Below are 12,817 nucleotides of genomic sequence, written 5' to 3'. Positions count from 1 at the left end.
TGTTTGAATATAATATTTTACAAATGTGTTTTTAAAAACTCTTCACAATTTTTCAGTTTTTAAAAATCAAAAAACTGAAATGGCTAAATTGTATTTTGATTTTTACTTTTCAGTTTTTAAAAACTAATCCCACTAACCTTATTAATGTTCACTCTAACAAAAAAAAAAATTATAAATTCAAAGGAAAAACAATAAATAATAAAAAAGATAGGAAATTAGAAATAAAAGCAAATAATCCTTCTCTCTCTCTCGTCATTCTTCTTTCTCCTTACTGTAACAACAACAACATCAAATTGAAGAAAAAAAAACAAAACTCTTTTCATTTCTTAAACACAGTCAAAAGAAACACCATGAAACAAAATCACCAAAAAGTATAAATCAACTTCCAATGGAAAGATTAAGTGAAAAAAACAAATGGCGAGAAAAATACCGAATCCAGAGGAACAGAGTAACGGGTCGGATCCCGCGCGGTAACTTTCCGGCACCGATGCGGTTATGATGTCGGCCGTTTCGTGGTGGTGTGGAGGTTCGTCAAAAGTGGTAAGTTTCCGCGGCTGTTGGGCTGAACGCGATGATGCCGGTGATGGTTTTTGGGTTGAGTGGCTGGATCTGGCCGCGGCTGGAGAGGGAGAGGCTATGCGTGCCACTGCTTGCAGCTAGCTCGCATGAGGGTCTCGATTGGAGATTGGATAACGGTTGCGAGTGGTGGAACTAGGCGAATCCGAGGGGTCGCATCGGCTGGGCGTGGCTGCTATTCTTCGGTTTTTTTTCTCCTTTTACTGTTTCCTCCCTTTTACGGTGTGTTTTTCTTTAATTTTTTTTGATGATGCTGTTTTAAGGATGAATAATTTTGTCGGATAAATCTTTAGAAGTGATGAAGAGGTTTAATTGTTTACCAATTTGAAATTTTGTATACTAATACATGACAAGGATGAGAAACCGTGGATTTGAATACTAATATAAACTAGTAACAAACCCGTGCGGTTGCACGGGTTCTGGTATGTGACGCGAATTCGTTTTTCTAGTATAATTTTGTTTTTAAGGTATATATCTTTTTAAAAATAGATTGTTGTTTATATTACATGGATAATTATTTAAAAATTAGCATAATCCAATAGAAAAAATATTCGTGAAAATACAAATTTTAAAGGCATTTATAATAAAAAAATTTAAAGAGTAAATATAGAGTAAAAAAGCATGATTGATTATCATCAGATGACAGGTATTATGCCACATTTATTTTGATAATAAGCATTTTAATTAGCAATAGTTAAATAGTAAGAGTTTATTTTAATTTTAAAGAAATAATTATGATAAGATAAGCCCAAAGATGGTGAGGAAGACTAAGAAGAAACAATAATTAAAAAGTAGAACTACTAATATAAATGAATAATAGAAAAAAAGTATAATCAAAACCATAAAAAAAAGAAATTAATAGAATATTGGAACTGTTAAGAAACTTGTTTAATATATATTTGTAAAAATATATTATCCGTAATGGGAAGTTGAACTATATAAAAAAAAAAACTTGGAAATAAATTTAATAACTGAAAGGACGGAAATTGATTTCAATAAAAAATATATTTGGAAACCTAAACATTTTCACTTGGAAAACGTAACTTTCTAGAGAAAACGTTAATAGCAAAGTCTCGGTGTCTGGGTCTTTGTTTCATAGTTACTTTGAAAGGTTATTTTGTTCTAGATAGCAGCACCTGTACGAATAATCCCAATTCATCGAAGCATATCTGTGTCAGAGAATGGAAGGTAGCTCAGTGAAGCGTTCTCGAACAACCGTTTCAAGGTAAGATGTTGTTCTTCTGTTGTCGTCCTCGAACCCACCTCTTCTCGAAAACCATAAAGTAACAGACGACATGTTGTTCTAAAGATTGTTGCATGTAGTTATAGTGGCCATAGGATTGTATTAAAGTTTTTGTAATTTGATTTCCATGCATGTATATTGATGAACCTTCAAACCCTGGATGTGATTTAGGAAAAATAAATGGGTTAAAAAAGTTAAATGTAATGTTTAAAGAATGAGCCGGTTTCTGATTGCTCGAAAAACTCTCTTTGTGCAGATGCGAGGAAGAACGTGTTGAAATCCAGGGCATTTCGAAACGCACTCGGAGTTGTGTTCTCAAGCAAATGCTGGAAGAGTTACGTGCTGTAAAAAAAGAGAGCATGGCTGCGATTGAAGAAATCGAGGAATATACGGTGAAAAAAGAAGCAGATGTTGAGGAAGAACTTCCTGATGGATTGGAAAGAGATGCTTTGGAGCGTGAGGAGATTGCAGTACGTTGTAAGAAAGGGAAACGGAAAGAACAGGCTCAAGTCAGTGCTGGTGGGCATGGAAGAAAAACCTATCATGCATCTGTTTACCGTGCGTCCTTTCAATCATCTGCAACCAGAAGGTACTTGTTTCGTCGTTTTTAATAGTTAAAACCCAGGGTTTTAGTAACAAAGTTAAATTTTATTGTAAACCCTAGTATGTGACTAAGCATTTGTAGTTTGTTTGGACATTGTGTGGCAGAACTAAATCTTATTCGGGGTTAGGCAAACAAAACGGAAAGGGAGCCGCCGCTGCAATGAGTAATGATGGGGGCAGAATGCGGCGTGAAGTTAAGGAGAAAGCCTCAATATCTGGAACTGCTGGCAACGGTGAAAGGCGAACCCGGCAAAGAAAGTATCATGGAGTTACCAATGCTTCAAGGTAACTTTGTTGTATAATATTCTATACATAGTCGTGTAATACTAAATACTTCGCTGAAGTATTAGTTACAAATGTAAAAAGTAGGACATTAAGGACTCATATTTCTTATTGAATTGTTGTAGGGATGGAGGAGCTGACACATATTTGGAGAAGGTGAAAGGGAAAGCAAAAGTTGTTGGAATGAAGGTGAAAACAGAACCTGTTGTTGAGGAAGACGATACGCGTGGCCCTGCAACAAATGTTTTGGAGGAAAAGGGAAAAGGAGTAGCTGCTGAAGGTGTTCGTCGTCGCGAGGAACAGGTGATTGTGTCTGAACGGGGTAGAAAGCGTCCCCTTGTCGTCTTATCTTCCGACAGTGAAAGGTAACAATTGCATGTGTTGATAGTTTTTCACGGATATTGTTTATTACAATAACTTAGTTTAGTGATATTGAAAACTCTATGGTATTTTATGATTTTGATATAAAAATTGTCTTTCAGTTGTGACACACAAAATGCCGAAGAAGAAGAGGTGGTCAAATACGATGAAGTCATAGAGGAAGATGATGGAATATATGGAACTGTCTTTCAATGGAGAAGGAAGATGTCTGGGAGAGTTGTACAGAGAAATGTACTTGTAAGTAATTCCAGTTGTAGTTTTATTTTTGACGCACGGGTTTGTTCACATTCACTATGTCATTTTTTTGGCGAAATCTGTAGCATATTAACATTGTTGTCTGAAGACCCTCTAATTAAATGAATTTACTCTATTATTCTATTAAGATAAATCAGATGCATATTCAAGTACATGCAACACATGTTTCCGCTTGTATGGTAAAAATTACTTATTTTGTCAATGAGTAACTAAAATAATTAGACTTCTAAATTCAGGTGCCATTTGATTTTGATTTCAACCTGGTGTTTTTCTGTTCTGTTTTTCATCAAATGTTGTTCACCTTCTTTTTATGTGCTTGACTAAATTCAGCTACCAGTCATTTTTCTAGTATACCTAAGCCATAGTTCTCCATATTTGTTGCAGTGTATTCTCACCACTGTGACCATTAATCGAATGGTAAATGCATTTGTCATTTAGCCTTCTTTGGATTTATTTAACTTCTATAAATTGAGCTCTCACTTTTGAGTGTAAAGTAATATATCTCAACTATGCTAGAAATTACTTATCTTTACTAACTTCATATTTGTTAACATGTTATTTGCAGCAACTTCCCCAGAAAGTGATTAAGAAGTGTTTAATGACTGGTCATGAACGGATTCAAATAGCCGACTCTGATACTGGCATAGATTACGACTGTGTGTTGCACCGGGCGGTTAGACGGTATGGTGTGGAGAGGTTTCTTGGGGAAGGTTGGTACGACTTTGCAAAGAGTAGGGACATTAAGAGAGGAGACAGAATTGGATTCTCACTAAGGGTGCCTCCGACTTCAAAAATTGTCGTCAGTATATTGAACCGGTGAGAATGAAGAACGCACGTGGTCCTTGTAATTGCTTGCTGAAGAAAGTTATGTCATATTGTTGGTGATGGATGTTTATGAGGCTTTGATGGCAATGAATGGTTATCTACTATATTGTATTGATGTTTTATGTGTTTATCTTGTTAGTTAACTTAAAGTTAGTTTTGACTTTAGTTTGTTTGGTAAAACATTTCACCAAATGATCTGAATTGTATATACGCAAGTGCTTAGGGAATGGTCTTTTAAGTGTGTTATCCTTTGTCTTGCTGTCTTTTTTTAAACAATATCATATAAGTATTTATGAAGTTTAACCAATATCACGTTTATGAGTGTACATGCATGAGCTGCATGGAGCAATGTTTTTTGTTACAAAAATGAGGAGAAAGTACAATGATAGTTATTATAATTGGATATTATAAAGAAAATACACTTTTCTTTTTGTTAGAAGCATAGATTAAAAGGTGGACCCATTTCAAAAAAGTAAGCACATGCAAGAAAAAGTGTTTGCATGTTTGTCCATATATGTGTTACCACTATCTGTTTTCACGTGATAGATGGAAGAAAAAGAATGCATAATGATTCTTTTACCATTTTCCTCTACACTATAAGACAAAGCCATAATAAATGAAAACTTTATTAAAAAGATTAAATATCACATTTTGATGTAAAAAGCTATGTTGCTAGACTATTCACACGTGGGAGATATCACATGTTCATGTAAAAAGCTGTGTTGCTATACTATTCACACGTGAATCAAGTTAACTTTGGTGAAAAAAATTGGTAATAAATAGATTCTCTCCCACCAGATTTTTTTCAAAGCAAGCAGGAAGAGGATTTACATTAAACAGATTCTTTGGAGGAAGCTATAACATGGAACTGTGTGGAGATCTTATGCATTCAGAAATGATTTGCTCTTTTGTAATTGCAAAAGTTGCCTCACAGGTTCATGAATTATTTTGGTTGTTTTTATTATTTTATAACATTAATTTAGTTTAAACTTTATATTTGAATGTTGATAATAATGATTATGCAATATAATTGTAGTTGTATCCAGAAATTGATCCGGCATTTATTGAAAGGAATGGAGATGAAATATCTAAAAGTTGGACAATCTTGAATAACCAAGGTGTTCACCACGAACTCATATATAACCAAAAGTCGTTTCACCCACTCATTATTAGTGGCTGGCCTTGTCTTCAATGTTATTACGATCTACCTGCCGATGTTGTTTTGAAAGTGGGTTATTATGGTAACAACAACTATGGTCTTTTATCAATTAAGGAGGTTGTGAGAGATCAGGATTTACCACGATTTCACAGTAGATATGTTATGCACAAGGATATACGTGTGTTTGACGTCATTTTGCCTCCATTCGGCGTAGATCTGCCAAAATTTGTTGAGTTCTTGTTTTCTAAGTTGTTTTTATTTGTATTTCGACATAAAATATAATAGAATGTCAGCAACTAATAAATTATTTTATTATAGAAATTGCAGGAGGATTTTGCAACCACACTGATAGAGCATGGATACGAACATATTGTGTTGTGTGGTGACAACGGGAAGCCTTGTTCGATGTCGGTATTAAAATTTGGAGCACCTATGCGCATGAAGTTAGGATATGGATGGGATGAGTTTTGTAAGGCCAACAACTTCAAGGTTGGCGATAGACTACAATTTAGATTTGATGTAACTTCTTTGAACAGAAGGTGTTATGTATATTTATTTTCGTACCCTTACTAAATATATGGGTGTGTGTCATGGCAATTCAAACTATGTAACTTCAATTTGGTCTTTATGAACATTCCTCAATCTGAATCTTTTAATTACTCATTGTCAGAATAAATAATTTTTAGCATATAAGCGAAAACCACATTTTGTATGCTTCTATTACTACTTATATTCAGATCATGATCAAACTTCACAACAATAAATAAGGACTTTCAAATTCATAACATGATCAATCTTTATTAACACATTATTATAAACTATCAGCAACACACAATTTGTTGAAATAGAGCCAACCTTAAGATTGGGTGAAAACATGTAATCCAGATTTTTAGAAACATGATGCAGTCCATGATATTCATTTTTTTTTAATATTACAGTGTACCGGATTTGCGGACAATGAAACAGACGTAAAAATCAAAATTAAGACAGTGGCAATTTTGGTTGCGGCAGTAGAGAATATCTGGAGAGTCTGAACTTTACATATGTTGTTATCTGATGTGTGGAGACCTCTCAAACTCCTTGTGCTATCTTTCTCATACAACATATGCATTGCAGCGGACCAACTTTTCCCTGCATAGCAAACCGTCAAAATTGCATACATGGGAAATAATGTGTAAATGAAGTTGTAGGTGGTAATAGTAGTTAAGGCTTCGACGTTAAAATAGTTATACCTGCAATGATTTTGTAGTACCCTTTATATATTGTGGAAAACCTCTTTGTAAACAACATTGGCCGTTGTCGACTTCCCCTTATCATTTTCATCGTATACTAATATTTTGATACCCTTTTTAGTCGTCACTCTCGAGATTGCAACATAGATTTGCCCATGAGTGAACACATCTCTTGGCAAATAGAGTCCAACGGTATCCAGCGACTGTCCTTGCGATTTGTTGATCGTCATTGCATATGAGACCACAACTGGAAACTGACGCCGGCTGAGTTTGAAAGGCCAAGGGGATTGCGAGGGTGACATGTCCATTCGAGGGATATAGACCGTATTTCCAACGCCTTTTCCTGCCATAACTTTTGCTTCAAGCACATGGTTGGCCATCTTAGTTATCATAACCCGAGTGCCGTTACACAAACCCTCTGACTGATCTATATTTCGCATAAGCATAACAGGTGTTCCAACCTTCAGCTTAATGTGATGATTAGGCAAGCCTGAAGTGCTTAGTGAACTCAAAAACTCGGGTGTCAGGATGTCCACTACATTGGTGTCGTGAATTTCCGATTTATCTACAGAATTAGAGCTGTAGTAATCCTTTATTTCCCCTATGCAACAGACACGTGAATGTTCAATATACAAATATTATTAATAATGTAAAAGAAAGTATGGGATGAGAACAACAACCTGGCATCAAATCAAGGACGTGATCGTTTATCTGATCAACAACTTCTAATGTAGAAGCAAGTATCGCGCGACTTTTGAGGTAGTCGTTGGACTGGTAATGAAGGATGAAATCCGGGTATGTACTATTGACAATAGCAACAATAGGGTCGTCATAATCTGTAATTAACAGTTCAGGTGGCAGCTCAATATCGGCGAAACCATCATTTGGTTCAGAGAGTTTGCCTTCGCCTATTTGCAGTAGCCACTTTGAGAAGTCAGCAATTTCTTTCTTTTCATGTTCATTTGGCCCAGATTGAAGTCTCATGTTTTGTGTTAAAGTTAAAACTTGGACTGAACGCCATATGTACGAAGCATTTATTGCAGAGTGTACGATATCGGAACGACTACCTCTGGGAACAACAGGCAAAATTTGTCTAAAATCTCCACCGAACACAACTACCTTACCACCAAACACATCCTTTGAATTACTGTACGTACTCATGACATCCTTCAATGTTCGGTCAAGTGCTTCAAAAGCATGTTTGTGTGCCATGGGAGCTTCATCCCATATAATAAGCTTAGTCTGCCTTAGTAGTTCTGCAACTTCATCGTTGTATAGAATTTTGCAGGTCGAGTTTTCCATTGTTGGCACCGGTATCTTGAACTTAGAATGTGCAGTCCTACCGCCGGGCAACAGAAGAGAAGCTATTCCACTGGTCGCGACGGTTAAACATATATCATGTTTGGACCTTAAAGCACTTGCAAGTGTTCGCCACATGTAAGTTTTCCCTGTTCCGCCGTAACCGTGTAAGAAGAACACCCCACCCTTTTGACTATGGACAGACGCCATAATTTTGTCAAAGATTGTTTTTTGTTCAGCTGATGAAAATTAGCAACAATTAGTCAACAGAATTATGTAGTTGATAATGCAATAGCACATGAATAATAATGAGTACAAACCTGTGAAAGCATTGAAAAGTTGCGTGAACTCCGTTCGCATTGCATCCACATCATAGTTTCGTTCATCATAAATTAATCGGTTGCCTAATTGTTGTAGAACATATCCGTCTGGATATGGAATAGGTTTAAAATCATGAAGAGTACGCCGATTTGCTTGAAGCAGTTTTTCAATTTCAATTAAAGTCAAATTCATCAGCTGCTCGTCAGCCAGAACCAAATCTGCTCCATTCATGGCACAATACAAAAGTCAGATCACTTTTATAATTCACATACATGAAGTACATAACAATAACATGTAGAACCCAATTGCATAGAAGTATCAATTACTGCCACAGATTGAACAGACATTGAAAAATACATGAACATGGTTTTAGAAACTAAATAGTTGGATTTTTAATCACAGCTATAGTTTAGATAAAACACCTATGGATAGAAATAGTTGATTATTTATTAAAACATGTATTAATATATGCAAACAATATATAAGCATGGTTTTGACATTGAAAAAATACATGAACATGGTGGTAGAAACTAAATAGTTGGATTTTTAATCACAGCTATAGTTTAGATAAAACCTATGGATAGAAATAGTTGAGTATTTATTAAAACATGTATATATATATATATATATATATATATGCAAACAATATCTAAGCATGGTTGTGAGTTTCGCAACTTCTCTAATCTATGCTGCAAGCGGATCATTTAGTTTCAGTTAAGTTGTTGAAAGAACAATCTGCAATATTAATATTTAACATAAACTGCAAGATATATTTTAGATAAAAATGTCTGAGGAAGTATAAATAAAAGAACTTGAATTAACATTTAGCAATAACTATATAGGTTGGTACAACCTTTATTGTGAGCCAGCAATCTTTGATCATGCAGCAGACCATCGGATAACAGTATCCATGACTCGTTCCAAACATGAGCAGGCCTATTAACATTACCGGACAAGAGGATGATCACAAAGAGTTTGCGGAGAAAGTGACCCGAACCCCACTCACTTGCTTCCTTTATTGCTCCAATATATTCCCGGTCGTCTTCGAGGAATCCCATTGCAAAGCAAGCATCCCTAAAAGTATCAAACTGAGTGCCGCCGACTTTATGAATTTCATCATATGTTGAAGGTCCCTTGACTACCGTCAACATCATTCGTAGGTAAAATAGTTCTCCTGTGGTGGGAGGAACCCATATCAAACGGCCAATAGTGAACCCCTTTTTCCGCGGTTTCCAAGTTCTGCTCCTCTTGTCATAAACAAATTTGGAGACAAATTGACCATATGTCAGTTCTCTTGCTTCTTCATATTTCCCGTTAGCAACCAACCAAGCAGTGAACATCGACTCCGTAACACTTGCCTTTTCTAATATATTTTCCATTCTGTCGTGGTCGGCGTAGTAAACTGCTTTTTCACCTACTAAATGATAAAACATACGCTCCACTGCGGGCCTCCTGCCATGAATCTTATAAGAATAAATTCTCCAACACGCTTCACTCGGAGACATATATCGACAATCTAGATATTGTTTGATTTCATCAACCGGCTCTTTGTTGCTTCCCGAACTGGAGTTTGAGGCTGTAATTGTTGCTGTGATTCTATCAAATCCCTTGTGTATGTACTTGAAGAGGTATTTGATAGATGTAATTTGGTTACACCACTCCATATTAATATGTGCTTGGTATTTTAGAATCAATCTTGTGTTGTAAGGTACAACATGTCGGTTGTCCATAGATATACCATTTTTTAGAATCACATGGGAATTGGATCGTCTTCTGTACAAAGGATACCCATCAGCATCAACAACCGTAGCCTCTTGGTAGTTTTTGGGGAAATATTTAGAGCATTTTCCATTCTTCATACACGGTGACCTCAACCGCGATCTACCACAAGGTCCATGCATCATGTGTGCCGACACCAAGTTGTATAACCTTGGATGAAGAGCGGGGTCAGGAATCTCAGCACATATTATCTTATCTATGTCAGATGGTGTTGGATATTTGCTTTGTGGGTGTAAGAAGACCAAAATGTGAGCATGTGGCAGTCCACGTTTCTGAAACTCAATCGTGTACATAACTGTGACAAAATATATTTAGTTAAAATAAAAAATATGAAACAAAAAGCAGTGTCAATAGTTACATCTAGGTGTTTATGCGTATACACTTACATGCGATCACCTTCCCGAGCACATGTCGTTTAGTTATGTCAGTCATGAGCTCGTCGAATTTGATTTTGAAGACTTTGGAAATGAGATCAGGTCTATCATGTGGCTTTAACGTTGTGTTTGCGAGTGCACGTGCTATTTCAGGCCACGCCGGATTACAAGTAAATGTAACAAACAAATCAGGGAATCCTAACTTGCTGGAAATGGCCATACCATCAAAATAAAGCTGATCCATATATCGTTTGCTTCCAACAAAAGTTGATGGCAAGACGACACGTTTTCCTCTCTTTGACGGGGTATTTGTTTGGTTACCATTGACCTCCGCTTGCAGCTGGTTATACTTGCCAACGCGTAATTTGGATTGATTAGTCCTCAACCAGTTAAGTCGTTCCGACTCCATCATTGCGAATCCATCAACCAAAAACTGCTGAAAAAGACGTCTCGAATGAAGCAAAGTCGTTGCCTCCATTGGGCGCTCTTGCAATCTAAATGACAGCCAATCTTTGATCGATTGACGATTCTTTCTGGTCACCTCCCTTTCATGCTCATATCTGTGTAGGATGTTTTTTCTGTATCCATCCTCACCATACAAAAAAATTAGAGGGTATTGGTATGCCAAGTATGCAGGATGAAACTCAGTAATTTGCTGCAAATGTTCATTGCGTGCGTGAATAATGATGTCTCTCGGCGTTGAAGGGTCGATATCACCAACAATAAGAGCAGCAACTTCTGACACAGTCGGTGTGTTGTAGACCCGACCATCTCCCGGTCTATCGCTAATTAGCCGTAGCTTCAAGTCTAAGAAAGCGTTGGCTTTTAACAGATCTCGTGCCATTCGAAAGGCCTTAGCATGTGGATTGCAGTCGTCCAACATAATCTTCAACTTAGATACAATATCCCTGTCTATGTTGTCGTTGTCACTGCATGTTTAGTAGAAATATAAAAAGTGTTGTTATTATTCTGTTATAGTGGGGAATGTTCAAAGATATAGCTATGACCATATACAAATACCTGAAACACTTCACTCGGTTTTCTACCTCATTGTCGGTGTCAAAAATATAAAGTTGTGCAAATTGCGGAGAGTCTCCATCTTCTGGTATCAATGTACCAATTCGATGACAAGTTTGACCGTGCAGTCTTAAAGTAGGGGGGCCTCCTCCATCAGCTAAAGTTGTGTCGAATTTCATTCCAGGTGACGTGAATGAAAACATTGCATTGTAAGTCCGGATGTTGGCCTGGTAGTTTCGACTTTCCGAAGATGTCCCGTTGTATAAAAGATTTTGCAGCAGTTGCGGCGGATCATTTAGTAACGGCAACACAACTTTGCCACTCCTACAACATCGACTGAATCTTGGAACTGTGCTATGACGTGTATTTGCTTTGCGTTCCTGGTACCACATTACGGCGTGGCAAGAGTGACATTCCCAAACCCGATCGCCTATGTCAGAATATTCTGTGTTGCAATGGTCATGTGAATATTCAGAGTATTTATATAGTTTAAGATAAAATGTGACATAAATGATATAGTTAGGAAGTTACACATACCTTCTAAATGTGAATCTACCAATGGTTCGTTATCAACTTCGTCATCACCGTCAGAACTATGACACAAGTTTTCATCTTCAGAATTTGAATCTGAATCATCTGAAAGATAAGCCGCTGTTGGCGCTGTTGGCAATGTCCTTGATGCAGTATGAGATGTGATGGGGGCGTTAGAAGTAGACGGCTCGTCGGTGTTACGGAAAGGTCGAACTGTTTGGTTGAAACTTGCGAGAAGGTTGTGTCCAGGATTGAACCTGAGCCTGGATTTTTTATTATTTGAACTTGTTTGACATACATGTCTATGCGAGGGTGCAGTGTTTATCAAGTTAGATAGATTTGCGGTAAGTGGTAAACGCTGGCGGGATGTCGGTGTTTGGGTAGGGATTAAAACTGGTGGATTGGTGTCATTGAGATTTTCCTTGTTTGACATATTAGATGCACTTCTTTTGTTAGATAAGATTATCCTCCTCTTCTTTCTAGCCATGGAAGGTCCAGTCAAAACGGGTAAAATGGGTTGATTATTAGAAGTAGAAGGGGTTCCATTTGTAGCTGTGTGTGGAGCCATATAAAACGCAGAGTGATCACCAGCATATAAGTTGCCATGTTGAAGAGAAGTTGGTTGTGTGCTGATGGTAGGACGTTGCTGCCAAGTATTACGACGTTAGCGTCTCTTTGCGGATAGTATAAGCATTCTCCTTCGTCGGGCAAAATAAGAAGCTGCGACGGTATTTGCATGATCAGACTCCATTGATGCAAGGTAGGCGTTGATCAAATAGGTTCAAAACATAATAAGAAACTGTAAGGTGGAAACTGAAAAGAATAAAAACAACAATTTGTACTGAACACAAAAAGTGAAGAACTTGCAAAATATGATGTTGAAACTTATGCAGTAGGTGAAATGATATGCAAGATGTTTTCAAAATTTTGGAGGGCAACC

At 36.9% G+C, this 12,817-nt stretch overlaps 3 protein-coding genes across 3 annotated transcripts; 2 read left to right on the top strand and 1 right to left on the bottom strand.

The window, feature by feature from the left end:
- The first annotated feature begins 212 nt into the window (after window positions 1-212).
- LOC131651221 (uncharacterized) lies at window positions 213-4,472 on the top strand. Its single transcript, XM_058920888.1, has 6 exons — window positions 213-1,801; window positions 2,076-2,408; window positions 2,528-2,707; window positions 2,830-3,069; window positions 3,187-3,322; window positions 3,906-4,472. Exons 1-6 carry the CDS (start codon window positions 1,758-1,760, stop codon window positions 4,158-4,160), a joined length of 1,188 nt encoding a protein of 395 aa, XP_058776871.1. The 5' UTR covers window positions 213-1,757; the 3' UTR covers window positions 4,161-4,472.
- Window positions 4,473-4,990: 518 nt separating this feature from the next.
- LOC131651222 (uncharacterized) lies at window positions 4,991-5,959 on the top strand. Its single transcript, XM_058920889.1, has 3 exons — window positions 4,991-5,099; window positions 5,202-5,552; window positions 5,643-5,959. The coding sequence occupies exons 1-3, from the start codon at window positions 5,028-5,030 to the stop codon at window positions 5,895-5,897; spliced, it is 678 nt and encodes a 225-aa protein (XP_058776872.1). The 5' UTR covers window positions 4,991-5,027; the 3' UTR covers window positions 5,898-5,959.
- A 620-nt stretch (window positions 5,960-6,579) lies between these two features.
- On the bottom strand, window positions 6,580-12,445 carry LOC131649304 (uncharacterized). Its single transcript, XM_058919074.1, has 7 exons — window positions 11,884-12,445; window positions 11,350-11,791; window positions 10,342-11,258; window positions 9,030-10,250; window positions 8,176-8,394; window positions 7,237-8,094; window positions 6,580-7,157 (listed from the first exon to the last, which is right to left on the bottom strand). Exons 1-7 carry the CDS (start codon window positions 12,443-12,445, stop codon window positions 6,580-6,582), a joined length of 4,797 nt encoding a protein of 1,598 aa, XP_058775057.1.
- Between the last annotated feature and the right edge of the window lie 372 nt (window positions 12,446-12,817).

The sequence above is a fragment of the Vicia villosa genome, linkage group LG2 (genome assembly GCF_029867415.1).
Source record: "Vicia villosa cultivar HV-30 ecotype Madison, WI linkage group LG2, Vvil1.0, whole genome shotgun sequence".
Taxonomy (NCBI): Eukaryota; Viridiplantae; Streptophyta; class Magnoliopsida; order Fabales; family Fabaceae; genus Vicia; species Vicia villosa.
Note: the sequence above shows the minus strand (reverse complement) of the source record. Positions and strands in the feature narration are given on the sequence as shown.

What these genes read in the sequence shown, in the direction of transcription:
- LOC131651221 (XM_058920888.1), top strand. Translation starts at nt 1,758, where the DNA reads ATGGAAGGTAGCTCAGTGAAGCGTTCTCGAACAACCGTTTCAAG. An exon ending in TCTCGAACAACCGTTTCAAG is followed by an intron (nt 1,802 to 2,075) that starts GTAAGATGTTGT and finishes CTCTTTGTGCAG; the next exon opens with ATGCGAGGAAGAACGTGTTG. An exon ending in CAATCATCTGCAACCAGAAG is followed by an intron (nt 2,409 to 2,527) that starts GTACTTGTTTCG and finishes ATTGTGTGGCAG; the next exon opens with AACTAAATCTTATTCGGGGT.
- LOC131651222 (XM_058920889.1), top strand. Translation starts at nt 5,028, where the DNA reads ATGGAACTGTGTGGAGATCTTATGCATTCAGAAATGATTTGCTCTTTT. An exon ending in TTGCAAAAGTTGCCTCACAG is followed by an intron (nt 5,100 to 5,201) that starts GTTCATGAATTA and finishes ATATAATTGTAG; the next exon opens with TTGTATCCAGAAATTGATCC. An exon ending in GCGTAGATCTGCCAAAATTT is followed by an intron (nt 5,553 to 5,642) that starts GTTGAGTTCTTG and finishes ATTTTATTATAG; the next exon opens with AAATTGCAGGAGGATTTTGC.
- LOC131649304 (XM_058919074.1), bottom strand. Translation starts at nt 12,445, where the DNA reads ATGGCTCCACACACAGCTACAAATGGAACCCCTTCTACTTCTAATAAT. An exon ending in AACCGAGTGAAGTGTTTCAG is followed by an intron (nt 11,259 to 11,349) that starts GTATTTGTATAT and finishes CTAAACATGCAG; the next exon opens with TGACAACGACAACATAGACA. An exon ending in CGTCCTTGATTTGATGCCAG is followed by an intron (nt 7,158 to 7,236) that starts GTTGTTGTTCTC and finishes TCTGTTGCATAG; the next exon opens with GGGAAATAAAGGATTACTAC.